The sequence below is a fragment of the Tiliqua scincoides genome, chromosome 5, assembly GCF_035046505.1.
Source record: "Tiliqua scincoides isolate rTilSci1 chromosome 5, rTilSci1.hap2, whole genome shotgun sequence".
Lineage (NCBI taxonomy): Eukaryota > Metazoa > Chordata > Lepidosauria > Squamata > Scincidae > Tiliqua > Tiliqua scincoides.
In genome coordinates, this window is record NC_089825.1 from 26,620,310 (window position 1) to 26,646,703 (window position 26,394).

General features: G+C 43.7%; 1 protein-coding gene across 1 annotated transcript in view; it reads right to left on the reverse strand.

Annotated features, from left to right (window-relative positions):
* Positions 1 to 2,673: 2,673 nt before the first annotated feature.
* The window catches only part of HEPACAM2 (HEPACAM family member 2), a 29,061-nt gene continuing 5,340 nt past the window's right edge, over positions 2,674 to 26,394 (reverse strand). Inside the window, exons 3-10 of the mRNA XM_066630948.1 lie at positions 25,286 to 25,570; positions 13,686 to 13,982; positions 8,274 to 8,399; positions 8,159 to 8,183; positions 8,008 to 8,045; positions 6,264 to 6,337; positions 4,661 to 4,770; positions 2,674 to 2,704 (exon numbers count right to left, since the gene is read on the reverse strand). Of these exons, the coding sequence (XP_066487045.1) occupies positions 4,672 to 4,770; positions 6,264 to 6,337; positions 8,008 to 8,045; positions 8,159 to 8,183; positions 8,274 to 8,399; positions 13,686 to 13,982; positions 25,286 to 25,570 (944 nt within the window). The 3' untranslated portion in view covers positions 2,674 to 2,704; positions 4,661 to 4,671. The remainder of the gene's footprint in view (positions 2,705 to 4,660; positions 4,771 to 6,263; positions 6,338 to 8,007; positions 8,046 to 8,158; positions 8,184 to 8,273; positions 8,400 to 13,685; positions 13,983 to 25,285; positions 25,571 to 26,394) is intronic.

A 26,394-nucleotide genomic window follows, 5' to 3' on the forward strand; every position in this document is an offset into this window, starting at 1 on the left:
GACCACCCCCTGCTCCCCGCTAGCTACGCCACTGCCAGACAAGTATCTTGAATAAGCAGGAGAGGTCAGGGTTGGATCCAAGACAGGGGCAAGGGTGAAGATAGTAACACATCTGTAACAATCAGATAGTGATGATTAGAAGGGAAGAAGCAACAGGTTTGACCTTGATTCAGGTCTATAATCTGATAATTGGCCTCACTGCTTTAGTGAAAGGTGTTGAACTTGAAATCCACCTGAGAGTATAGTTAGTGGTGACTGAGAGCCCAATACTGGGCTCGACGCGCTGGCTCACTGCCTGCATGCAGTGTCGCAAATGTACCATAAGGCACATTTGCGGTCCTTACTGCTGGGTGAACGCTGGTGGTAGTGCCGGGCATGTGCTCGAGCTCCGCCGCTCGGTGGTCACATGGACTGCTGAGCCGCAGTAACGTAAGCGGGGGCATGGGGAGAGGTGGGGAGGAGGCGTTCTGGAGAGGGGGGAGATGGGCGGATGGTGGGAAGAGGGCAGGGAGGAGGTGTGCTGGGGGGAGGGAGGGAGCTCTGCTCCACCAGATCCTGAACCTCCATGTTGGAAAAAAGGAATGAAAAATTTTTTTTTTTTAAAAAAGGCCAGGCAAATTTATATCACTTGGTCTTTGCTTCAAAATCATCACATAGTAATGAGAGAGATAGTGAAAGTCAGTCTTTGGATGCCCATGCATTCTTAGAAGAAAAAGCAAATGAGGAGGCCTTGCCAAGGTAGAGGAAAAGAAACACAGTAGCACTACACAAAATTAATGAAATGATTCCATTCTGATAAATGTTTTCATTTAGTTTCAGTCTTGCTCATGCTACATTAAAACTGTCAATTTGTTTTAAAAATGTAGTAACATCTGGTTTGTAGGAAAATTTACAAAGGGGGGCCCCAATCAGGCATTTTGCCCTGGACCCAATGTTAGCTCTCAGTGGCCCTGCTAGAAGATCATTGGTTATCATTGCAAAATTTAATAAAAGGCATCTAATTATTATTATTATTATTATTATTATTATTATTATTATTATTATTATTATCAACTTTATTTTTACCCTGCCTTTTTCCCTGAAGAGACTCAAGGCAGCTTAACAAATTTTTAACAAATTGATCTAGGTTGCCTTTTCTTCCTTCATACAAATATAACTAGCTATATTTTGCATAAAGACATATTACTAGATTGCATCTAATCACTCCTTTACAGTTAGAATTTCCATTTGTTTCCAATATCTAGTGTTTATGTTTTCACAATGTTAGAAAGCAATTTGTTGTCTGCTGAAGGTGATCATTTTTTGATACATGCCAACAAGACAGAACAATAATTGTAAGCTATATCCTAGAATTCTGTTCATGAGTTTTACAGTATTTTCTCCTCAAACAGCAGTGGGATGTATAGCTTTCAGGTGTTGACACCACTGCACTGGTGCAGAATGGAACACAAAATGGATTTGTTCCACCTGTCCCTATGGAAGTATGCTAAGTGCGATATGAGTACTTGGGAGTCCGACCTCTTTAAAATGGAGGCAGGGAGAGGAAATCAGGGTCTTTGGTTGGGCTGGAGGTAAAAGGAAAATTGGGAGTTTTCTTGGTCTTTGAGGAGGCAAAGGGAAATGAGTGTTTGGTTGGCAGATTAACTGAGGGGGCTTCAAAAATCTATGTGGGAAAATGAACTTTTGAGGGAATCTGAGTGGAATTTTGAATTATGGGGTAAAAAATTGAAACGAAATTGACTCGGTAGGGTCTGGATCAGAAATCTTTGGGCGATCCGAGTGGTATTTGAAAGTTTTAAATACATTTGAATTTATCAAAGGAGAACAGATTTATGGCTTTGGCAATGGAGAGCTAAGACCATTCCTTTGCAGTATACTCTGTTTATAGACATAGGCAAGTCACTTGTTTCCATCTTCATTCCAGGGTTCAAGGAGGGTGCAGAATAAAACCCTATCTGTGGGCAAGGTACTCACAGCTATGCTCTTGGTGGAAGTGATTGTATTTGCAAAAGTGGTACCAATAAAACTTGGGAAAGTGGTACTTCTACAAAAAACCAAAACAGTAGAAAAAGCCCTGCTTTAGGGTCAAGGGAATTATAGTAGCACCTCCACCTTTTAGGGGCAACAACTGCCACTGCAGACTTCCAAAAGTACATGCATACAATGTTGAAATATAGCACTCACAGAGGTGAATTTACACTGTTTCAATTACAGCGTTGCACCTAACATTTCAGGTTGATTTTTAAAAACAGTTATTCACTTACAAACAAATGGCATTTATCATATTGACACCACTATTTCTTCTTTTTAGCTGGTGGAAAGTCTTAAGGTATATACATATGGTTTTTAAAAAGCAAGCATTAGAAATCCCTCTAATTGAAAAGAGATGCAATAATCTCAGATTCTACTATACCATAATGAAACCACATTCATCATTACAGCATTTTTGGCTCTGCTTGTTGGATTTGTCATTTTTGAAATTCAGGCTGTAATTAGCAGCAGTTTTCAGAAATTCATGTTTACAGTTTAAACAAGGCCATTACAAAACATTAGAAGATGCAGCAAGGAGGAAACAGTTTGGCTCCGCTTGAGATGATATTCCCATAGCAACAGCACCGCCCTTTCTCTTGCTGACAGGTGTTTCTTCTGATCAGATTCAGAAACAGATTTCACCAATACATTTCCATTTTCTTTTCATGTACATCTGGAAAAAATTCAAACTATGGTGGTTAATCATAGCCCTTGATTCAGAAGCACATGTAAGATTTTAAACTCTCTTTCTTTGACATGGTAATGAATACCAAAGAGGAAGCCGTGTGTAGCAAAACACAACAAATCAGTGCATTTCAGACATCACACACAGACACCACACACTCTTTACTGTGTCACCCTTGCAATTCCTGTCACTTCTGAACATCTGAGGACATAGCAAGAGAGATTCCCATGCAGGGACAGGCTTGCCACTTCTAAGTGCCTTCCAATTTGGCATGAACTAAGAAGCTAACCTTGCTTCATCATTTATGATTTAAGATATATTATGCTCACATTTACTATGAGTCATTTTGGATTAGATGTTAGATAATATAGAATTAGAACACATGTTTGTGTATGTGTGAACAGAAGAATATGACTGAAGCAAGCTGGGAGTTAAGATGGGCCTGAGGATGAGAGTTGCCAGCTTTAAGGGTCCTGGAATGCAAGGTGACCCTGCATGGCCTTTGGGCACATTCTACAACATTAACTACTCTATTGCCATCAATTTTACATTTGAGGTGCCGTGATTCACTGGCACCATGACTGGCCAGAGTTAAGGGAAGATAAGGAAGAGTTAAGGGAAATTAAGGGAAGATGGAGTGGCAGATTGATGGTCAGGAAGCAAGGATGATGACAGCACCAAGGAGCAAGAAGTCATCAAAAGGGGTTGGAAAGGAAAGACAACCCATAGACAGCAATTTTTTACTCCACTGTCTTTTTTGCCTTTCCACCGTCATTTTCTCTTCAGCTTCTTCGCCATAATCAAAGCAACAGACCACCAACCCAAAAGGCAAGGCAGTATATGCATGGACTCCCACCTCAAAAAAGGGCAGCCCAATCCTATCCTGCACTGGAATGGGCAGGCCAACTGGCCTGTGCCATATCCAGCACAGGGTGGGAGGTGGATCTAGCACAACTCAAAGTAAGCAGATTTATTTCCCCTTACCCTGTGTCATGCAGCAACCACATCAACGGGGCTACTTGGATCTGTGCCAGCTAAATCACTAGTGCAGATCCAAGCAGACCTGTGTAATGCTGGGCTGCTGGGGAGGGGGGTTAGGATCTGGCTGAAGTGCCAGAGGTTGGTCCCACCCCTCCCCCAGGTCCAGTCTGCCCACCAGCCCACCCTCCCCCACCCTAAAACACCCCTGTTCTGCCCTTCCCAAGGTCAGCTTGACAAGTCCCCTCACAGCTCCTTGATCCCCTGGAGATGGTGAGAAATTGACCGCACACAGATGCTTTCTCTGAGGAAGCCAACCTGGAACACACACAAGCATTCTTGTACCTTAAGAAACCTAACTTTGATGATGTTATGGGTACCTGTCACCTGCCTCCGTCAGAGAAAGCATCTTTGTGACCAAGCCCTCACCATCTCCTGGGTATCAAGGAGCCACCTGTGTTCTCACCCGATCTTCACAGAAACTTGTGTTGGTCTGCCACTTCTGCTGTACTTTGCCCCAGGAGGCTCTGTGCCCTGATTTCCAGGAAAAGTGGCTGCCCGTTGCAGGTTTCTGCAAAAATTGGGCATGAAGACAGAAGAATGCGGGGCAGAACGGTAAGGCTTCACCACCACTGTGGTGCGCCCAAGCTGATTTTCTGATGCACCAGGCCTGCAGGCCAGAGTTTGGAGGCCTTGGGCTACATCATCTCGAAGTTCTCTGGGATGCTTGCAAGAAAAGTCCAAAAATATGGAAAACTAGGCATAAAAATGGGGGGACGATGACAGGGCATCCATCACAAGGCCTCCTACCTTCTGATATTTCTGTGATGAACTTGCAGGAGAGAAGTCGGTCCCTCACTTTGTGATCATCATAAATATGGATCACCAGGAAGAAATTCTTTATCATCAACTGTAAACTGGCAATCATGTTTGTGGAACACCATTGATTAGGTTTATCCGACTTACTCTTGATGGTCTTAGTGTTGTTCAGGAATATGTTGGATAACTTCATAAATGGTACCATTCAAATCTTGACCTTGAACAACATCAGAATCAGAAACAGACCGACTTGACACCTAGAAACAGGAAATAATAATTTTCTCCGAGAAAGACAAGCAAAACTAGGCTAAACTAGGTTGACAAACCTATTTTTACATACTGAAAACCAGTTATCTCATCCTAGGGTCAAACTAGATGTGTAAGATAGTGTTCACAGATTGCTCGCATCACATATCTACTCTGATCTTTCATCTAAGTTTTAAGCAATATGAGTTCTGCTGTATATCATCAAAGTACTTTATAGATGTTCAGTGTGTCCTGAAACTCATAGGTTTTAGGAAGTAGCTATAGCATTGAAAATGAAAGAAAAACCAGAAAACAAAACATGAACCATATTCAGTGTTGCTCAAATTAATTGTCTGGTAGACATCTGTATGTCTGGTTTCTGTTTCCTGAAACCTTTAAAGTCAGGGCCACTTCTGCTTTGTAAAACTGTTGTATGTAGTTACTATGACAAATTGGATGATGTGGTTGTAATTGTTCAAATCTCTCAAGAGCAGTGGTTTCCAAATGGTGGGTCGGGACCCACTGGTGGATAGCAACCTGATTTTTGGTGGGTTGTGAAGGGCTGGGCAGGGCAGAGCCTCTAATGTAAACATAAGTAATGGCAAGATCAGATAACGAATTGTCTCAAGCTCTGAGGCAATTCAAAAACCAGAAAGTTTCTAATTGTCCTGCAGACAGCTCTGCTCCTGGAGGTTGCAAGATAGCTGCTAATTGTCCTGCAAAGAGCTCAGCTCCTGTAGTCTGCAAGCATGTGTAAATATAGGGAGATAAATGTGTCTTAGTTGATGCCCCCTAATAAAGAATTTAAAAAACCAGATGTTTATGGGGAGAAGTGTGAGAAAGGAAGGTGAGCATTATTAAAGTTAATTAGGACTGCTTCATTATGAGAAATGGATCAAATTTTTTGTAAATAAACAAAAATATTATTACTTGTAAGTAAATAAATATGGGCATACTCCTATATATGTGGGGATTCCATTTTGGAAACCCCCCCCCCCCCACAGTTAAGTGAAATTGTGGATATGAGTGAATGTATCTATTACCCTCGCTTCCACTCCACTCCCCTCACCTCCAGAGGGTTGTCTGAGCCCAGTAGAAGCTGTGCACGTCTGACTGCGGCCTCTAGCAGGCTTAGACTAAACTTTAGAATGAAAAACATGTGACTTCTGGTTTTTAAAAAAAAAAAAATAAGTAGTGATGTTTTTAATGCCTTAAAAGGCATTGGGAGGCCTGGGAAAGCCCCTGAGGGTTCTTAAAGGCTGAGGAGGAAGCTGCAGGGGAACCTGCAGACCCAATCTGTGGGTGAATCTGTGGATCTGTGGATACAGCCCTCCCTGTAAAAATATTTTACTTTCTCAATCTTTTTTAAAAGTCTCATAAACCTAGGTGGGTCCCAATAAGTCTGCCATTCTAAAAAGTGGGCCCAAGTGCTATAAAGTTTGGGAACCACTGCTCTAGAGAGATGTAAGTTTTATTAATGATCATAATCTTGGGGGCTACTTACTCTAGAAATTCCTGCAGGGTCTGGAAATGCAACAAATTCATATATTCCAAAATCATCTAGTGCATTTTCATGTCCTATGCATTTAAACAAGCAGAGAAAAACATTAGTTATTTACAGTGGTGTTCTATTTCAACTTCAACTCCTTTGAAATATTCAGATATGTGAATGATGATTAAGTGTTGGTGTATGAAAGACTCCCAGCTACACTAAGGCCTATATCCAGAGAGTTAGGGCACAATCAAAGGCCCAGTTGGGTCAGTGCAAGTCTCTTGCACCAGCCCAGAGGTGCCAGCCTGCCTGTTCCAGCGCAGGATAGGATTGGGCTGCCCATCACTAGTAAGTCCCATTGAAATTAATGGGAATTGTTAAAGTCACAACTAACTTATGCCATTGATTTTAGTGGTGTTTAAGCAGTGCCAATGCCAGATTGGTGGGGGCCCTGGGACAAAGGCCTGCATTGCACTCCCTTGATGGCTCACTGGGGGCTGCCACTTCCACCAGTATTTCCACCTGAGACTTCAGGAGTTGGCCTGGCCAAGGTGGCCTTGTGATAGGCATGCCCAACCTGGTCAATTCCTGAGTTGGTTGAGAGGGAGGAGGGAAAGCAAGTAACTATTCATGTTGGCACCGAGTAACCAGTAGCTTAGCTATAGAGGGCAAAACAGTAAGTACCGCAGGCACCGCAATGCGCTGTGTAAGTGGCACTCTCCCACTTGCTGTCAGAGCCATTCTGGGCAGTAATGCCAATGTGCAGGGACTCACCAAACCAAATAGTGTCTCCTGTATGTTGCTGCCTGGAATGGCTCTGATGGCAAGTGGGAGGGGCCACTTACACGGTGCATTGTAGTGTCTGTAGTACTTACCGTTTTGCCCCTCATCTAGCTATGCTACTGCAAGTAACAGTGTACTAAAAGACTTTTTTTACAGAAACAAACTTATGAGTGGCACATCCCATTTCCTTCCCTTCTTCAGCACAGATTGTCACAACTCTGGATCAAACTAAGGAAAAGTGGAAGGTCTCTTGGCATTTCTACTTTCCTTTAGAGCATTTGAAGCCTCTCTCTTCCCAGGCTGAACTATACTGGGAATAGGGTGCTAGGGGAGCTGTATGTTTTTTGTTTTTGTTACCCTGCACATCCCTGATCTTGTCTGATCTGGGAAGCTAAGCAGGGTCAGGCCTGGTTAGTACTTGGATGGGAGACCGCCTGGGAGTACCGGGTGCTGTAGGCTTATACCATAGTCTTTCGAGACTGAAGGTTGACAACCAACCATTTTCCCCGAGAAGGCCAAACAGCAGCTTTGGGGGGGGGGGGGGCTACAATGTTGGGAAAAGCGTTAAATTCTCCTTCCCCAGCATAGGGGCTTTGGTCCAGTTTGGGCCCTCAGAGGTTGCTTTTCAGAAAAACAGAAACATTGAATGAATCATGAATCTCCCACATCCCATCCAGCCTGAGGAGATATTAGGACTGCAATCCGATAATCCTTTCCTGGCAGTAAGCCTTATTGAATACAGTGGGGACTTACTTCAGAGTCAACATGCATAGGATTGTGCTGTAAAACACAGAACTGCAGTTGTCAGTGGGGAAGCCAGATTGTCAACTGGGAACATGAGATAGTATTTGCCAATAGGGAAACCCTTGCTCCCTCCAATCTCCTTCTCCTGATTATAGTGAAAGACTTTTTGAATGAACTCTTACAGGGTCTAAAGAATTTTATTCTCATCTAACGTCTTATTACATATTACCTGAAATAGTTTGTGCTTTTCTGTAATCTGTTTCAGGCCTAAAAAAAAAATCCAAATTATTATAATTCAGTATAGGAGCAGTAAGGAAGAGGATGTTGGGCTTAAATAAACTTTGTAGGGTCAGTGGGCAAGGAATGATGAAGTTTTCTACCTGCTGTGCAGCTTCTGCTGTATAACTGAAAACAAGAGAGACAAAGAAAAATGAATCCCTCTTGTTACGGTTTACAGACAAGACAAGCTAAATTTGGGTATTCAGTTTAACATACCTTTGTGAAGCGGAAATCTTTTCCATAGTACTAGAAGGCACATTGATACTATCAAAAATAAGGAAATTCCAGTTATTATTGCTAGAGGTGACAAATATTTTCCTTTTTGGGCCAGCTGCTCCAGTCCTGTGTCAGAGAAGAACAGAAGTAAAACACTGAGGTTTGATTTGGTTTCATTCTGATCACACCCAGCTGTGGCAGTGTATTACTCTTGACAGAGACTTGGAATTCCAACACTGTCACTGTTTAAGGCTGCAATACTATACTCTTTTACCAGGGAGTAAGGGCCTAATCCTATTCAACTTTCCAGCCTTGGTGCAGCCATGCCAATGGGGCATGTGCTGCATCCTGCAGTGAGGACAATCACTCCTCCAGGTAAGGGAATGTTTGTTCCCTATCCTCAAGACTGCATTGTGGTTGCACCAGCACTGGAAAGTTGGATAGGAATGGGACCTAAGTCTATTTGAACAACAAAGGACTTATTTCTGAGTAGACATGCCTAAATATCCTGTGAACTGTTGCCTTCCCTTTAGTGACTGCACTACTCCAGTGAAAAATATTTAAGGTTTCACTGACCCTGCAACATCCAAAACATCTTCATCAGACTTACCTTGTAAGTAACAGAATAGTATTTAATTACTTCATTTGGTGTGAGTCAAGAGCATGCGTAATGACAGCAGAAACAAAAGTATTCCATGAATGTGTACATGGAGGGAGGTGGTTTTAGGGAACACTGACAGACAACTGCAAACTAGGGCTGTGCTCTTTTTTTTTTCGCTTGAAAAATAGGCAGAAGTGATGTTTCCAGCGTGGTATCAGCACGCTTCCAATGTGGTTGTTTAAAAAATGGCAAAATGGTGTTCCCTCATTGAAATCAATTGCATGGAGGTTGCCATGTTTTCACCATACACTATGGAGGGAGCCATGTTCCTGATATTAATCTGGATAGAAAAAAGTGGTAAGAATGGTAATCTTTTCTAACACTGAGCTTGCTTGTAAAAATTATAGCATAGCAAGCATGCTAGAACCTTAAAAAAGTACGCTACCCAAGTACTCTGGAAGCTTTAAAAAAAAAAAAAGCACAAACACAGCTCTCTGGTGCTTCTAGCACTAGAAGTTAAAAAAGAATGCAGCCTAGGGCAGTAGCAATTCTGTGGTCAGCTGTAGGAAATGTTCTGCAGTGTTAATTTTTTTTTTTCCATTCCAGTCTCCTGGACCTATAGGAACAAATATTAGTGACCTACTGTCATTCTTCTTTTTTCACTTTTGTTTTTGTTTAAGCAAAGGATTATGAGATGATCACTAACTAACTGAATTTAGATCTAAGTAGGTGTAGCTAAATTGGGAGTGCTGTAACGGATGACAAAGTATGGACAGAATGGAAATTTTTATCACTGCAGCTTGACCCTATGCAGAATTAAGGTGGCAATCTTATGCACACTTACTTGGAAGAAAGCCCATTGACTATAATGTGATTACTTCCAACTAGACAGGAATAGGATTGGGCTGTAAGAGGGGTTAGGTTCACTTTATTCCCCAGAGTCTTAGTAGTCAGAGTATTAGTTTCAGTCTGCAGCGAGGCACATAAATGGGAGTATACATGTGGTATCATATATAATAGAATCTTTAGATGGTTTGGAATATACAGTTATCTTTATTGTCAATGTTATTTCACAGGATCTACTCTATGTTGAATTTCTTTTCACTATGATTTAAACGTAAACTATACAGTTGCCATTTCACACAGGGCAAGTCTCCTTTACTTCAGTGACCAAGATATTTATTTTAAATCTGTGATTCTATGGATTCATTACCTTTTTTGAAAGGGTTTCATTCTTATTCTTGCAGAGGGAACTTGACTATTCTTTGGGTATTCTAATTTACTAAGTTTATTGGGGCTATTTTTGACCACTAGAGGGTGCTCAGTACATTGCTGTCACTATTCTGGTTTAGCTTGGAGTTAGAGCACTGTACTGCTCAAAGTGGGTGCCAGTCCCCAAACCATCAACTGCTTGGTGAATTTCCAAGTGAATTTCCAGGAAAGAAAGAACAGTGAAAATATGGCACAGATATGGTGCCGATCTCTGGCACACTGGGAAAAAAATGCCAGTTTGCCACATCAGATAGTTTGAAAAACAGTGCAGGAGAAGGATTCTAGAAACTGCCTTGAATGGCAAGGAAGCAGGTATAGGAAGGTATAGGTATAGGAAGACCCTTGGAGTACTTAAGGTTGGGTAGAAAAGGCTGAGTAGGCAATAAATGACATGGCTATGAATAGACTACTACTCATGAACAGGCAGAATGCAAGAGGGACTGCAGAAGGAACTGGTCCAGAGGATATAAGGTAGTAAGCTGATCAGCCAGGCACATAATGAGAAGAAAGCAGAACTATAAAGATATTAGAGAATATAGCTTTGCAAAATCAGCATTTTCTCATTTTCTCATTATGACTGCGAAAGGTCATAATGTACATAAAATGTGACATTATCCTATGCCTAATAGATTAGGGGAAGAAAAGGTGTGTCTGGATGTACTTAAAAACAACTATCTTTGTTTTCTTCCAACAAGGTGAATCTTGTTCCTTCTACCATCACTTCCTTAAAGACATAGCTGGCAGCTATTCAAGTCTGACAGAATTGTCAGTTTTGTCCTTACCCATATTTCAGATGGGCTATGGGCAGGAAAATGTGTTTGCAGTTTAATCATCTTGTGGTGCCTTTTTAAAGAAAACAAAAACAAAGCACTATAAAATGTTAAGACATTGTAAAATTGCTGGTATGGGAGAGAGATGTCACAGCTGCTGGATAGTCAGTGCTGTGCACAGTGGGCTCTGCTGCAGAACCTGCAGAACTGGTTTCCTCAAAGCTAGATTCTGGAGATACATACATCTGCTGGCAATTTGAGAGCACTGCCAGCAACTGCTTTTTAACAATATTTATGTCCATCTGTACACACACAAAAATATAATCTGTCGCATCTATGGTGCACATCTTTTGCAATAGATTCTTGTGTGACTACCTTGCCTGGCACCAGGGCAAATTATGTTTGTCTCCCAAAGTGTCTGTCTTTAGTTAAATATATATAATCCCTATCTCACCAAGCGCAAATATAAATGAGATAAGCCATGTCCATGGCTTCACAAAGTTGCAGATGAAAATGTGAGTGTTTGCTCTCAGTAATGGGGCCACAGTATGCCGTAGATAAAAATCCAGTGTTTCTATTTTTGGCATTGGCGATAATGTTTCTTAATATGTCTATGAGCATACAATAGAATGGACAGTATCCAGATGCAGGGCGACTTCACATGGTAGAAGAAGCAGTGAGAAAGACATAAGTGTGTTCCTAGCGCATTTTCATTATATCAAGGAAAGTGCAAAGTTGCCTGCACCAACAGCACAATATCTGAATAGGATTGGGTAGACACTCTGCTTCTTGCACATCGTGTACAATGTGGAGCGTCAGAACAGGTACTATGTGATGAGGTGTTAGGCAGCTACATGTGGCTTTGCCCACAGTTGAGGTTGCAACTTCACTTCTTTGAAATCTCTGCATGTACATTTCACACATGTCCTTTGTTCATTGGTTTCCGAACAGAGGTTCCCTCTTTGGCTCTAGATTGGTTGCCATCGCTGCTTTTGCTAATTGGCAGGTTTGTACTGTGAGATCAGCCACATGATTGGCAGTTCTCAACACTTCAGGAGCCAAAGCACAGGATGAAACTGAACTTTTACTTCTTTGTACTTCCTCTATTTATGACCGACTCTCTTGTCATCTATGGTTCTGCTTTGTAAGATAAGAAACTATAAATTGTGGCCTCATTTTATTAGCATGCTATTATTGACATCATAGAAACCAATAACACCATTAGTCATAGTTTGTAGAAGTCTGAAGGTCATGGGTTAGAATGGGTCAGTGTTTGTGTAATATTTTAAACTTATTCCAGTTTAAATCCTTCCAAAAAATTTCATGAAAAATAGGAGAGGATTTTTGCTTAGCCTAGCTGTATTATTTAGCATAGCTCTTTCTTGAATAAGTAAGAGTTCATGTGAATTGACTCACACAGGGGAACAAATCAATGTGAATAATGTACACATGCACATTTCATGTGTACATGTGAATATGGTGCACAGAAATGCTGTTTGTTCTGAAGATAAAGGACTAAAGGCTTGACTTTTTTTGGGTAAGTAACTGCAGCTTCTTATCCGCAGATCCCCTATTTGCTGTTTCATTTATCTGTTGATTGGGTCTGTGGCCCCCTGTGTGCATCCCTTCCAGAGAAAGAGCACCCCTTGCTTCCAGAGAGTGGGGGGGCGTTCCCTTTTGTCCACAGTTTCACTTAACCATGGGGGGTTCTAGAACGGGGCACACCTGTATTGTTTTCACTGTAAAATTGTAACCTATTTTCTTTTTATTTTCTTTGAAAGTGCAGCACTTTCATCTATGCTGATTATGTTAAATTCCCCTGAACAATAGGCAGGTGCTGCCCATGTTTATCTTAAGCATAAATGGCTCAGATAAGGCAACCTGCTAGAATCTTAAGAGACACACTTCTCTGTACACTATATGCAATATAGGATGAGTCTCGGCATCCACAAGGGTTCCGTTCCCAGAACCCCCACAGATGCCCAAAATCGCTTTAAATGAAATCCATTTAAAAATAGTCTCTCTTACCACTGTAATGCGGGAGAGTGGCAGCAGGCAGACAATCAATCAATCTCTCTCCAGGTGCTTAGCAAGGCTTTATTCCAAAGCATTGACCCCTCCCTCACCTGGGAGCACAGGGAAAGAAAACACAGGGAAAGAGAATGCAAAGTGGAGATTATAATCACTTCCACTTTGCATGCTTTCACATGCTCCAAGGGAAGGGAGGGGTTGCTGCCTCAGAGTGAAGCCTTTATAAGTGGATAGAGAGAGATTGATTGATTCTCTGCATGCTGCTGCTGTCCTGCATTACAGTGGTAAGCGAGGCTATTATTAAAGGATGTTTCCCCTTTAATTTAAAGGGCCCTTCTCATCACATTGTGATAAAACTGCAGGTGAAAAATCCACAGATAAGTAGTTACACCTGTGCACGTGTGAATTATATTGTAGGCATAAATTATAGCACAATAAATTTAATGCTATAAAGTGTGTGCACATTTTTTGGGGACACCATGTATAAATAATGTACAGTCCAGGAAAGAAAAATCAACCCGGTTATCTTGTTCCATACACTTCTTGCTTCATATTGATGTATTATGCTTGAATCCTGCTCTAAGAAATCAACGTTGCAATCTGACAGCTGCTCTTAGGAACTCTATTCTGTCCAAAGTATAAAATTTAATATATTGGATTGCTGAGCTTTTGACATTGGCTTAAAGTTTGAGATTTGAACTTATGCACACTGACACACACACATTCATTCATTCTTACCTCTAGGCATAACTATCACAAAAAAGTGAATTTCCTCCCCTTTCCCAGTGAGGTTGTTATAAGCCCTGCACTTGTATTCTTCTGTTTTCAGTGACACTTTTTCAGATGCAACTTCCAAGTATCTTCCATACTTAATGGGGTGTGTTGAATTGTCTGCCGTCCGGCTCCATGAATAAATAGTTGGTGGATTAGAATCTGCTGAACAATAAAGCTGGACGGCTTCACCCTTGTCAACGGTAAACACCTTCCCTACTTTCTGAGCTTTGTCAGAATTTACCGTAAGCCCATAGGGTCCATCTGCATGGATATAAAGATAATGGAGGGGGGAAAAAAATCTTGGTTGAGAAGCATGCTTCATGTCAAATTGTTGCTAGATAAAATCTTCCCATTATAAAACTTTTCTTTCACACACATTCTATTCTGTTACTTTTATTCGAAATATCCATAATCATGCTCAACCTGGCTGACCCCTCACATGGTTTCTGGAAAAGTGGGGGGGGGGTGTTATTTGCATACAGCGACCTTAATGGGCTGCATCATTCCCTTTTCCTTGGCAGTACTTCTGAGGAAATAATATACTTATTTACTTGATGCATTCATCTATGTGCCAAATTATGTTACCTAAACTTGCACTTCTTAAGGAGTGCTATTGTCCTGTTCTCCTCACTTCACCAGGTGCTTGAAAGCTCTGGAAGTACCTTTCAGGGTATTGGTGATTGTGATTTTTTTTTTTTTTTGCACAGGGTCCCGTGTTCCAGAAGGAATGACTCTTACTTATTGCAATCAACAGTCATGCTTCTTTACTGAAGGGCTGAACTCAACTAAGAGCACAATCCTAACCAAGTTTCCAGCTCTGACACAGCTGTGCCAATGTGATGTGCACGGCATTCTGCAGTGGGAAAGCAGTCAAAGAGGCCTCCTCAAGGTAAGGACATGTGTAGCATATGCACAAGCACTGGGTTTAGCTTTAGTATGTGGCAACAACCGCAGGCACACCTGCTTGGCCAGAGCACAGTCTGCCAGCCTTGAAATATGCTGAGTGTCTAAGCCCAGTGCTGTAAACAACAGGATGTTATAGAGAAGTGGTCATATTTATGGAATGTGTTGTGGTTAGCTAGAGCCAGCTAGTTGTAGCTAGAAGGTTATCAGTATTGCTTCATGTGTTTGAGAGTGAATAAAAGCTTGGAGGAAGCTAAGCAAAGCTCTCTGTGTTCCACTTCCGGCTTCCTCCATGCATCTACATTTGAATCCTTGTCTGCCGTCTCATTCATTGCTCTGACTCCTTGCTGCTCCAGTTCCTTCTCTCAACCCCCTTCAGGGCTTCTGCTCTCTGCACTCCATCAAGCAACAAGGCTCTAAGCCTTGGGTGCTTCCCAAAGTAGCATAGCGCTGCTACAGACATGTTTGTTACCTTATCTTGGGATTGCATGACTGCAAGGTCAGTGGTGGAAAGTTGGTTAGGATTGTACCCTAAGCTATCAGTTAAAAGGAAGAAGAAAGTCTAAGAATGGATACTAGCTCCGTTTCATAGTAGAAGTTCCAAGGTTTAAGAACATAAGAAGAGCCCTGCTGGATCAGGCCAAAGACCCATCTAGTCCAGCTTCCTGTATTTCACAGTGGCCCAGCAGATGCCTCAGGGAGCACACAAGACAACAAGATACCTGTATCTTGTTGCCACTCCCTTGCATCCAGGGGTGAATCCAAGAGGGGGCATGGATGTGTCACCCCCAAACTGTTGCACCAGTGGGGAAGGGCACCCCCATGGGATGGGGAGTGAAGTCGGGTGCCAGGAGTATGACCTCTGGGCAGGGTGTCAGCAGCAAGATCACGACCAGCTGGGAGCCCAGCTTCACCTGCCTTGAAGAGGCAGCTCCAAAGCAGAGTCAGAATGGGAGCCCAGGTCTACCTGGCAGGCAGATCTGGGCTCCAAATCTGGGCAGGAGCCTAGCTCTACCTACCCAGAAAACCTTGCCATGAAGGCCAGCTGGGAGCCCAGGTCTACCCACCTGGTTGACCTGGGCTCTGGAGTTAAGGTAGTGCTCATGGCCCTGCCCCAAACACAAACACTGGATCCACCCCTGCTTGCACCTGACATTCTGAGGTAGCCTATTTCTAAAACCAGTACTGTTTAGTGACCATGTTACTCCAGTGGTCATTGTAGCACATGCCTGTTTACAAACATATGTAAGGATTGCAAAGAGTGAAGCAAACAAGTAGACATGCTAATCTTTAAAGCTCCATCAGTCTCCCCAAAGCATCACAACACCCTTGCATCTTCCCAGGCCTGCTTCTTGCCAGCCAGTTGCAGAAACCCAACACTGTTTTGCTGGTCAGATTTAGACGCCCAGACTGTTCCTCCCAGTTGTCTGTGCCACTCTTGCATTAGTGCCCCCCACTCTCTCTATGAGGGTGTGATCTACATTCCCTGTTCTGGCAACATCAATTGATCATCAGCTGCCCATTATGCAAGCTCATTAGACCAGTGTTTCTCAAACTGTGGGTCTGGACCCACTAGGTGGGTCATGAGCCAATTTCAGGTGGGTCCCCATTCATTTGAATATTTTATTTTTAATAGACTGGTATGTGACTGCATTTGGGGAGATGTTACAGATCTGTACTTTGAACAGGCTATATGTATATGCTTTTAACAATGATAGTCACTCCTGGGTAAATGTGTGCAGAATTCCAGCCTAGGATTGTTAAAAATGTTCCTGCCTGATGATGTCACTTCTGGTCACGACATCACTTCTGGTGGGTCCTGACAGATTCTCATTCCAAAAAGTGGGTCCCGACGCTAAATGCTAGAGAACCACTGCATTAGACAATGGAATCAAAGTCTAGCAAGATGCTTATCCCTTCACAACCAACCAGTATGGCAGGTATAGTCAGAAAAACTGTATGAGCCTTGAACTGGTTTCCCGCACAAGGGTGAAACTTATCATATTTACACAGCAAGGTAAATTGCATGAGATTTCTATTTACAGACAAAGCTTAGTAAATTAGTCCTGGAATAGCTCTAGGGTAAACAGAGATTATGGTACTTGCAGGTGGGTACCTATTTAATGAACAATAATGCAGCAAGACAGAACCTCAGAGATACACAGTATTTCATCATCTAAGTGTGCCTTACTCAGATCTACTTCATAGGACTTGCTCTGCACAGTCAGGCATGTGAATCCAAGCATGTTGTCAGGGATTCTAAACTGGTGATCTCCTAGCTAAGGCTAGCATTTATTCAAATGAACTATTGGCCTTGCCTACCTCACAGAGTTGTTGTGAGGACAAAAGGAGGGAAATTGATTGGCAGGCAATGTGCAGCCTTTGGATTGACCAGTTCTTGTATAGAGATCTAGCATTCTGTATTTGTCTGGTCAACAGTTCCTTCTTCCTGCTGTATTTCAGCTCCTAGCCTTCATTGTATTGCATGTTGGTTGCAACTGCAATCTGACAGTTGCCAACACTGTGACTTCACAATGACTCACAGCACCCCTCCTCCCCAGCCACCACTATTGATAAGATGTACCTCACACAGATAATGGTGCCTCTTTGTTGCATGGCATTGCTGAACCATCCTACTGGGATGGTGTGTTGTCTTGTGTTGATCATCTTGGGCACGCATATTCAAGCATTATATTGCTTTGGTGTGGCTGTTGCTGCATCCCCTCTTAAATACAGCAATACCTTGAATAGCATTAGGATACATTCCTCAAATTTGAGTGTTGCATGAAACAATGTGATTGGAGACATCATGGATCTAATAGGCAGGACATGGGTGCTGATTGAGTGGCTCAGAACACAGTGCTCCCACTGGACATAATAGCTGTCAGTCATGCTGGGACAAAGAACACTGTAATGAATCAGCACTAAAAGGAACCATGTTCTGTAAGGTTTGACTGTATCTGTTCATTCAGAGCTGCTCTTACCTCCTTCTCTCAGTACAAAGTGTGTTTCTTTGGCCATGCTGTTTCCAAAGCTTAGAAGTATGGCCCTTCCCACCGATCCACCCCTACTATTCACTGTCAATCCCTGAAAAAGTTGGTTTATTTCCGCAGAGCAAGGATTGGGTGACATCCATAGCCATTATCATGCATTAATTCTACACTGCTATAATATGTATACAACAGTTATCTAGATATGTACAACATATCTTGATAAGACAAAGGATCTACTCCTGGCAACCTGCATCCCATTGCAATCCAGGCTGTTATTCACAAAATTCACAGGATTTCCAGGAATCTATCTGATTAAATGCTTAAGGGTGCAATCCTATCCTGTGCTAGAACAGGCAAGCCAAGAGCCTTGCACTGTATCCAGCTCAGGACAGGGGTGCAAAGTGGCTCAGCCAGAGGTAAGGGGAAACTCTTCCCCTTGTCTCTGGGTAAGGCACCCTGGCCCCTATGGGTCTCCTCAGACTTGCGCCAGCTCCTGAGGCTTGAATCCGCTCTAAGCTCCCCAGGAATGGGGGTTTGGATCCAGCATAACTGCCGGGTCCCAGCCCCGCCTCCCACTCACCACCCGCCCGCTGTCAGGACCGCCCACCGACCGCCCTCTGTCACCCCAGAATACCTCCCTCCCGCCTCCTTCCCGCCCACCCCAGAGTCTTACTTTGGCTGAACTTGGCTGATGCAGGACTTGGAGACTCCATCAATCGACTCCTTTGCGTGCCTGCCTTGACGACTCACGAGGAGGTGCAAACATGCCTTACAGCACGTTTGCGACCCTCCTGGGCTGGCGCCAGGGACTTGCGCAGTGCCAATTTACAGTCTGGATTGCGCTGCACATTACTCATATGCATTCTGATGTGGGAATCAAAATGGTAAGATGCTGAAAGCCTGAGAGCAGGGCCAACCTTAGGGCAATTTGGCCAAACTGGGCTCCGCACCTGGATGGGCCCCGCATTGGGGTGGCAAGCTGAGCGCCACAGCCTCAGCTGGCACCTTGCTCCATAGCTGATGCTCCAGCATGGAATCTTCTATGCCAAGGCATCGCGAGGAGAGTGCAGCTCCAATGGCTGGCCTTGCCTGAGAGCACTGCTCTTATTTTGGAGATGGATGTGCTTAGATTGCTGTATAATGAACTTCATTTGTTTTCACTGCTGAGACAGACAACTGTGGAACCACCACCTCCACTGTGCAGGAATTTGTAAGGGGTGAAGGTACCTCCCCCTCCCCCCACCCCGCTGGATGTGCTTTAGGTTGTGCGCAACAGTATAGAAATAAAGTGGTAGTCTCAGAAAAATCTATTACCTCGGGTAATTCCAAAACATATAGAAAGAAAGCACAGATTATGTGCTAACTAAAAATGTTCTGGGTAGAATGGATATACTATCATTCTGGCATACTAATCTGGTCTTCCCAATTTTGCCCTGATCTATTTCTGTACAAAAGTGCATTTAGTGTTGAATATATTTAATTTGCAATTAACAGGCAAATCAAACATAGACTTTGAGCATTACTGATGAAAAACGCCTTCAGAAAAGCTCTTTTAATTATTTTGAATTATTTTTAAATTTTCAGGATATAGAATAACTCTAGCAATATCAACACCTCTTTTCTAGTATTGTTCTCCACAGACGAAACTGTTTGACTTACTGAAACCTATTTACTAAATGACTTGTAAAATAATAAATCATCACTTCTTAGCAACGATTTACTTCTCAGTGGGAACAGGACCAATTGCTCCTGTCACCGTGGAACTGTTATCCATCTTCTTTCTGAACAGATGGTATTTACTGTGAGTGACCTTTATGATTACTGTAACTCTCATGGCAGGAATGGCATATGGCATATGGAGACCCTGGGTTCTTACTGAAAGAACTGGTTGGTGGCTGGCAAACTGTACCACTGATACTGTTGGGAATGAATTACGTAATGTGAAAGTTAAATTTGGTGGATGAGATCATGTGGCTAATGAAGACTTTCATACTTGTGATGGTGAAAGAGAGGAGGCCTAGCACCTGGCGCTCCCCTTCCTCTTCCCATCTCACCCTTAACCTTTCAATAAAACAGGTAGTTGCTGCCATCAACAAGGCAGTCACATGCAATGAGATCCAGATCTGAGGAGGAACAGTGTGCAGAACTCCTGGGTGATGTCATGCCATAAGGTATTCTGGGAACCCCAGCACTTGTGCAATCACAGTGGAGGCTGAGCTGTCACTGCTGCAAGCTCTAGTCTCCAGGAGAGACTCAGAGCCCAATCCTGAGCCAGAGCACACTGTCACAAACATGCCATAAGGCACGTCTGCGAGGCTTACTGCTGGGCCAGTACCTGTGCTAGCCCAGTACTGGCTGGTGCTGGGCTAGCACTAGGTGTGCGCCTGTCCTCTGCTGCTCAGCGGTCTCGTGGACCGTTGAACCGCAACACAGTAAGCAGGGGCAGGGAGGGGGGCGGGGAGGGGGTGTTCCGGGGAGGGCGGAGAGAGGGTGGGGAGGAGGCATGATGAGGAGGTGGAGAAAGGACGGGTGGGAGGCATGCTGGGGAGAGGGAGAGAGGCGGGTCCCATGGAGCTCCGCTCCACCGGATCCAAGGTGTTAGTGTGGGGCTTGGCACCCTACACGAACGCCTTTACCAAAAGGTCGGTGATAAAATGAGTGGCCCCATTGTGAGGCTGCTTCCCTTACCTGGGAGAAGGGGACGAAAGTCCCCTTCTCCCAAGGCACTGCCCGTGGCAGGCTGAGGTGTGCAGGATGCGGCGGCAGCCGTTCTCAGCACCACTGCAGCCGCGCACCTCAGGCAGCTCAGGATCGGGCTGCCCAGCTGCAATCCTAACCACACTTTCCTGAGATAAGCTCCATTGAACAAAATAGGACTTACTTCTGAGTAGACCTGGTTAGGACTGTGCCCTTAGACAGTGTTAGAGAGTCGCTCAGAGAGACTAGAATTTGAAGTAGCAGCAGCTGAGCATCCCCAGTGACCAGTGCAACCACTCAGAAACTGGGTGGAGCATGTGCACATCACAAGGAAGGCTGAGCTGACAGGACAGGGAAGAAGGCTCTGCTTCCCCTGGCACCCCTGACTGCATGTCCCTGCAACAAGGCTAAAAGGGGGCCTGTCTGGAATATCCTCCCTCTCAGTTGTGTGATGTGAAGCCTCGATTTCCCTCCAAAACAAATGGTGGGCAACCTTCAGTCTCGAAAGACTATGGTATAAGCCTACAGCACCCAGTAGTCCCAGGTAGTCTCTCATCCAAGTACTAACCAGGCCTGACCCTGCTTAGCTTCCGAGATCAGACGAGATCGGGCATGTGCAGGATAACAGTGCCTCCAAAACAAATGCAGTAGCATAGGACTAGCAGTCACAGGGTTGAAGCAACACTTTTGCCACTGAGTTGACAAGTCCAGGCGAGTTACTGATCAAAATACAGTTAGAGGGAAATTTATGAAAACAAGGGTGACAGACAAAAGGGGTAAAACCACGTTTTACCTAGACCTAAACCTACCTAAACCTAGATCATGGAATCTAAAACCTATATAAAATATATCTGTATATGTAATATAAAACCTAGATCGTGTAATATAAGCAGGATATGCCAAAAAATGGTAGGCTATGAACCACCTAAGCACAGTCCTTACAAGATGGCAAGCAGGTAAAAGGCAAGTATTGACAATAAACTGAAATCTGACATCACTTCCTAAACTTACAGCCCAATCCTATGCATGTCTACTCAGAAGTAAATCCCTTTATGGTCAATGAGTCTTACTCCCAGGAAAGTGTGGATAGGATTGGGCTCTTAGTTCTTTAGTTCTTTACACTGGACAGTGGTTCCCATCTGCCACACCACCTCTCTCCCTGAAAGGTGGGCTGAATCCCAGTGATGCACCAGTTGTTTGGTCAGAGCCAAGATCAAGGACCAACAGCATTCTTCAGCTTAGCCTTCCATGCCATTTGTTAAATGATGGGCACAATCCTAACTAGGTCTACTCAGAAGTAAGTCCTATTTGTTCAATGGGGCTTACTCTCAGGAAAGTGTGGTTAGGATTGCAGCCGATGTCACTGTTCCAGTTCATGTCATGATCACCGGGGCATTTTTACCTGACTTTGAATGGTGCTCAGGTGGGCAGGAGTGCCCAATCTGGGTTCATACCAGCTCAGTAAGGCTGTACTAAACTGATATATTCTGGGATGGAGTTTGATCCCTAGACTATGTGCTGGCTTCTAATGGCAGTGGTCCCAAAGTATACAGAAATACTTGACCAAAATCAGAGTTTAATATTGGTTTCACATTCCAGTTTGTGAACCAGAGTTAAGCTGCAGGTTCCAGCTTCTCACAAGCCACAGTTTAAACAAACCAGAATATTGATGGAATGCATGGGAGAGGAGGGAGTGTGAAGTTTCAGAATTAGGGTCACGTTCCTGTTCCAGATTAACTCATTTTTTTTCCGTTGTGTGAACCAGCCTAGTGAATTAGCTCCTAGAGAGCTCAGATGGGATTTTAACCAGAGTTGCCTACATCCTAATCCAATACATTAGCCTTAAATATTCCCAAACCATCACCACACCCACACACACACACACACAAGGCCTCTAGTGGGGTGCTGAGCTTTGGGGGCAGATATAATTAAGCAATTTCTGCCCAAAGTTGCGTTTATGCAACAGGGATAAAATGTGCACACCTGGGGACTGGTCATAAATGGGTTAAAAACCTTCCATAAAATTTGCTTTCATTTGCTTAAACATGACATGAATAAATATGGCATTTGCTCAAGGGTCAGCTCTGCCTGATGTGATGACCACTGTTGACATGAAATACTGATAAGGAAGGTGATGAGTAAGCAGCAGTATGCAGTAAGGAGGAAGAGGCCCATAAGAAAAGATATTATGGACATTACACAGGCTGCAATCCTAAATACACTTTCCTAAGAGTAAGCACTACTGAAAATAATGGGATTTACTTCTGAGTGGACATGCATAGGAATACCCTGATAATCTCAAACCATCTGGTCAATACTACTGATTAAGCCCTTCTCTATTTACATCTTGTCTGCTCTGAAATGGAGGAATTTGTACCCATCTATCCCATTCAAAAAAAAACTGACTATCATCACGTAGTTTCGTGGATGTAAATTTCTTTGAAATTCGTAGGATTTAATGCAGGTGCAAATGGAATCTGTTGGCTCTTAATATATTATTCTACCATAAAAGATTTTCTACCTTTTCTCCCTCACCTTTTATCATTGTATCTCTAAACTCCACATTTGTTTAAACGCACATGTTCATGTCATGCTGTTTTGGGACATGCTTCCAACACCTTCAAAGTCAACAAAGTTTCTTTCAAGAGCGGACTAATTTGCTTATAGCTTGGTTAAACAATGTTATTTTTCATAAGCCTGTGTATCCTGTCAGTCAAATTTTTTGAGGTTCCAAAATACGATGTATAATTAATGCTATTCCTGGTTGGCAGCATTCAGTCTCGAAAGACTATGGTATAAGCCTACAGCACCAGGTATTCCCAGGCAGTCTCCCATCCAAGTACTAACCAGGCCTGACCCTGCTTAGCTTCCGAGATCAGACAAGATCAGGCACATGCAGGGTAACAGTTACTATTCCTAACCTTGCAGCAACTATTTGCAGCAACTACTAGCTTTGTAATTTTGTTTCCAGTCCTGTCTGTTATGTGGACACTTAAGGGCACAATCCTAACCCCTTATGTCAGTGCTTTCCAACACTGACATAAGGGCAATGCAGCTCTGAGGTAAGGGAACAAACATTCCCTTACTTTGAGGAGGCCTCCATGAGTAACATCCAACTGTAGGATGCAGCACATGTCCCATTGGCACTGCTATGCCAGTGTTGGAAAGTACTGACATAAGGGGTTAGGATTGCGCCCTAACAGTCTTAACTTTATGGCTAACCCAATTGATTTTGGACACTTAAGAGCACAATCCAAAGTGCTCATTGGGCTGGCACAAGTCCTTTGCGAAGGCCCGGGAGGGTCATAGAAGTGCCATAAAGCACCTTTGTGCCTCCTTTGGAGAAAGCTGCACGGGTGCACAGAGGTGTGCTGAACTGCAGAGGCCAGAGTCAGCCTCCATGGCGGTGAGGAAAGGTAAGTCCACACCAGCTGAGCTCCTACCTGTTTCAGTGCAAGTTAGGATTGAACTGCCTCAGTCTTAGCTTTACGACTAATCCCACTGATTTTATTGATGTGCATTCAACCAATAAAATCAGGTTACCTATACAGATGATCTGCACACTGAGAGCAGTTCCTTCTCGCTCTTCCTCTGATTTAACCTGTGCCTGTCCAAACAGAAGTATTTTCTGTTATCATTCACCCACAACCAGTAAACCTCCAAGCAATTCACAGCGCAATTCTAACTTGCACTGGAACAGGCAGGCAAGTGAGAGTTCACTATATTCAGCACAAGTTTGGGGTGGACCAAGGCTGTGCCTGGGGCAAGAGGAAAAAAATTCCCCTTACCCAGGGAGAGCCGCAGCGGCCCTAATGGTTCTACCTGGATTTGCGCCATCTAAAGAGGATTTGCGCCACCAAAAGAGCCACTGGCCGCTCCATGCTGTCTGGGAACGGGGCTAGGATTCGGCAAAACTGCTGGGTCCTGACCCCACCACCTGCTCTCTGCCCACTTGCCACCCGCTCTCCCCCACCCCAAAATGCCTCCTCCCGCCTCCTTCCTACCCTCCCCACACCCCCTCCCAGATCCCAGCGCAGGCTAAGTTTGGCTGGTGCGGACTTATCTTTCCTTGCAGCTGCAGAGGCTGGATCTGGCCTATGCGGGCCAGTGCATCTCTGCATGTTGGCATGGTTTTCTCCAAAGGAGGCACAAATGTGCTTTACAGCACGTTTGTGACCGTCGTGGGCCTGCGCAAGGAACTTGTGTCGGCCCAATGAGCACTTTGGATTGCACTCTTATTCTATCAGTAAAATTGCCTTTGTCTTTTTTTCATTATATCTTTTAATAAAAGCTTTATTCTTTTGGAAAACTTTGTCTTGTAGTTACTGTTAGCGTGGCCTTACCTGTTACTCTGTGTAAATTCCCCCAATTTGGTCTTAATTCTGGGCTGGCAAACCCGGACCTGAGAGTGTATGTTTGCACATGCAGTGGGAGACATGAGTGTGTATGTGTGGGGAGGAGCAACACAGGCATCACTCCATAAGTTCAACATGTAGATTCTTACCACTATGAAATTGGGAAAAAACCCAACTGTTTCTGTATGCATGTTAAGCGCCCTGTACATAAGTCCTAAATATAACAGAAATTAGCCACACTGGATTTGAGATCAGATTCAAATGACCTTTGTGTTGACCATGCTAAGGACTATTCTTCAACGGGCTTTCTTAGATGTGAAGCCATAAATCACCTAAATCAATCTGCTTATTAAAAACTAATTATGTGAGCAAAGGACAAGTGAAACACAGGTTTTCTATCCATTCTGAACTAATTGCACCTCAGCCTTGCCCAGAGTAGGCCTTTGCCATCATAGGGCCTTCAGCTAATGGTTGACCTCCAGAAATTTCTAGATAGTGCCAAGGAACTACCAGTTACCCACCATACTTTTCATTCTTTTCTACCTGCTCTCCTTCATTCCCTGAGATTGGGTGATATAAATGACATATATTTAAAATATATATCCAATCTACTCACAATATATTGTTGGCCTGATCACATCACTTTCCATGGCACTGACAGGGTTGGTTGCTAAACAGCTGTAATTCCCAATGGCTTCCTTAACCACAGGGACAATGGAGAGTATGTTTTTGTTTGCAGATGAGGAGTAGTTGGTGTTGGCTTCAATGGGTTTCCCATTTTTCATCCACTGGTAAACAACTCGTGTGCCTTTTCCCACAGTGCAGTTCAAAGTAATGTTCCCCATGTATTCCACAACTCCAAAAGAGGGTTCCGTGTATATAACTGGCTTTGTGACAGGAACTGAAATATAAAAGTTGTCAGATGTTATGGCCATCATATTTCTGTTATTTCAATAGAACCAATCATTTCTGGTTGAGTGGCAGCTCATGCATGAACATAGCTAATGACGCTAGCTGCCCAAGAGAATATTAGCATTGCCAATTTTGAAAGCATGAATTGTCTATTTGGCTGGGATGGAAGCCTCAAGCTAAGGGACCTATTTTCTAGTTGTACTAGTCTAGCATGAGGAAATGCAGCCCTGAACACTGAGCTTCAGCAATAGCAACTACATTTGTTGGCTATCCTTTTCCCCATGGGTCCTGCTTCAGCATAAGATTTGTACAAGTAACCTTAGTGCATAATCCAAAAGTACTCTTTGGACAGTGTAAGGACTTGTGTTGGCTTGGGAGTGTTGCAAACGTGCCATAAGGCATGTTTGCGCCTCCTCAGGAGTTGGCTAGGCTAGCATGAGAATGTGTGCTGGCCCATGGAGTCTGCATCCAGCTTCCATGCCACCTGCAAAAGGTAAGGTTGCAACAGCCGAGGGCAGCTGGTGCAGGGGGTTTGGGAGGGCAGAGGCTGGAATGGGGGCATTTCAGGGTGGGGGAAGGGGAGGTGGTGGGATGTGGCTGGTGGACGGGGCCAGGGAGGGGGCTGGGACAGGTGGAGAATGAAATGGTAAAGTCCTGAGGTAGAAGGATGAACTGCAGTTCTGGCATTTCAGGTACACAGCATTTGTGGTGCCACATTTTTTGGGTGCACTTTTTTTTGTACATGAGAATCATTCAAAAATGCCACCCTCACATATACTCTGAAGCAGTACAGTCTTCTCTAGCCATCCCTTC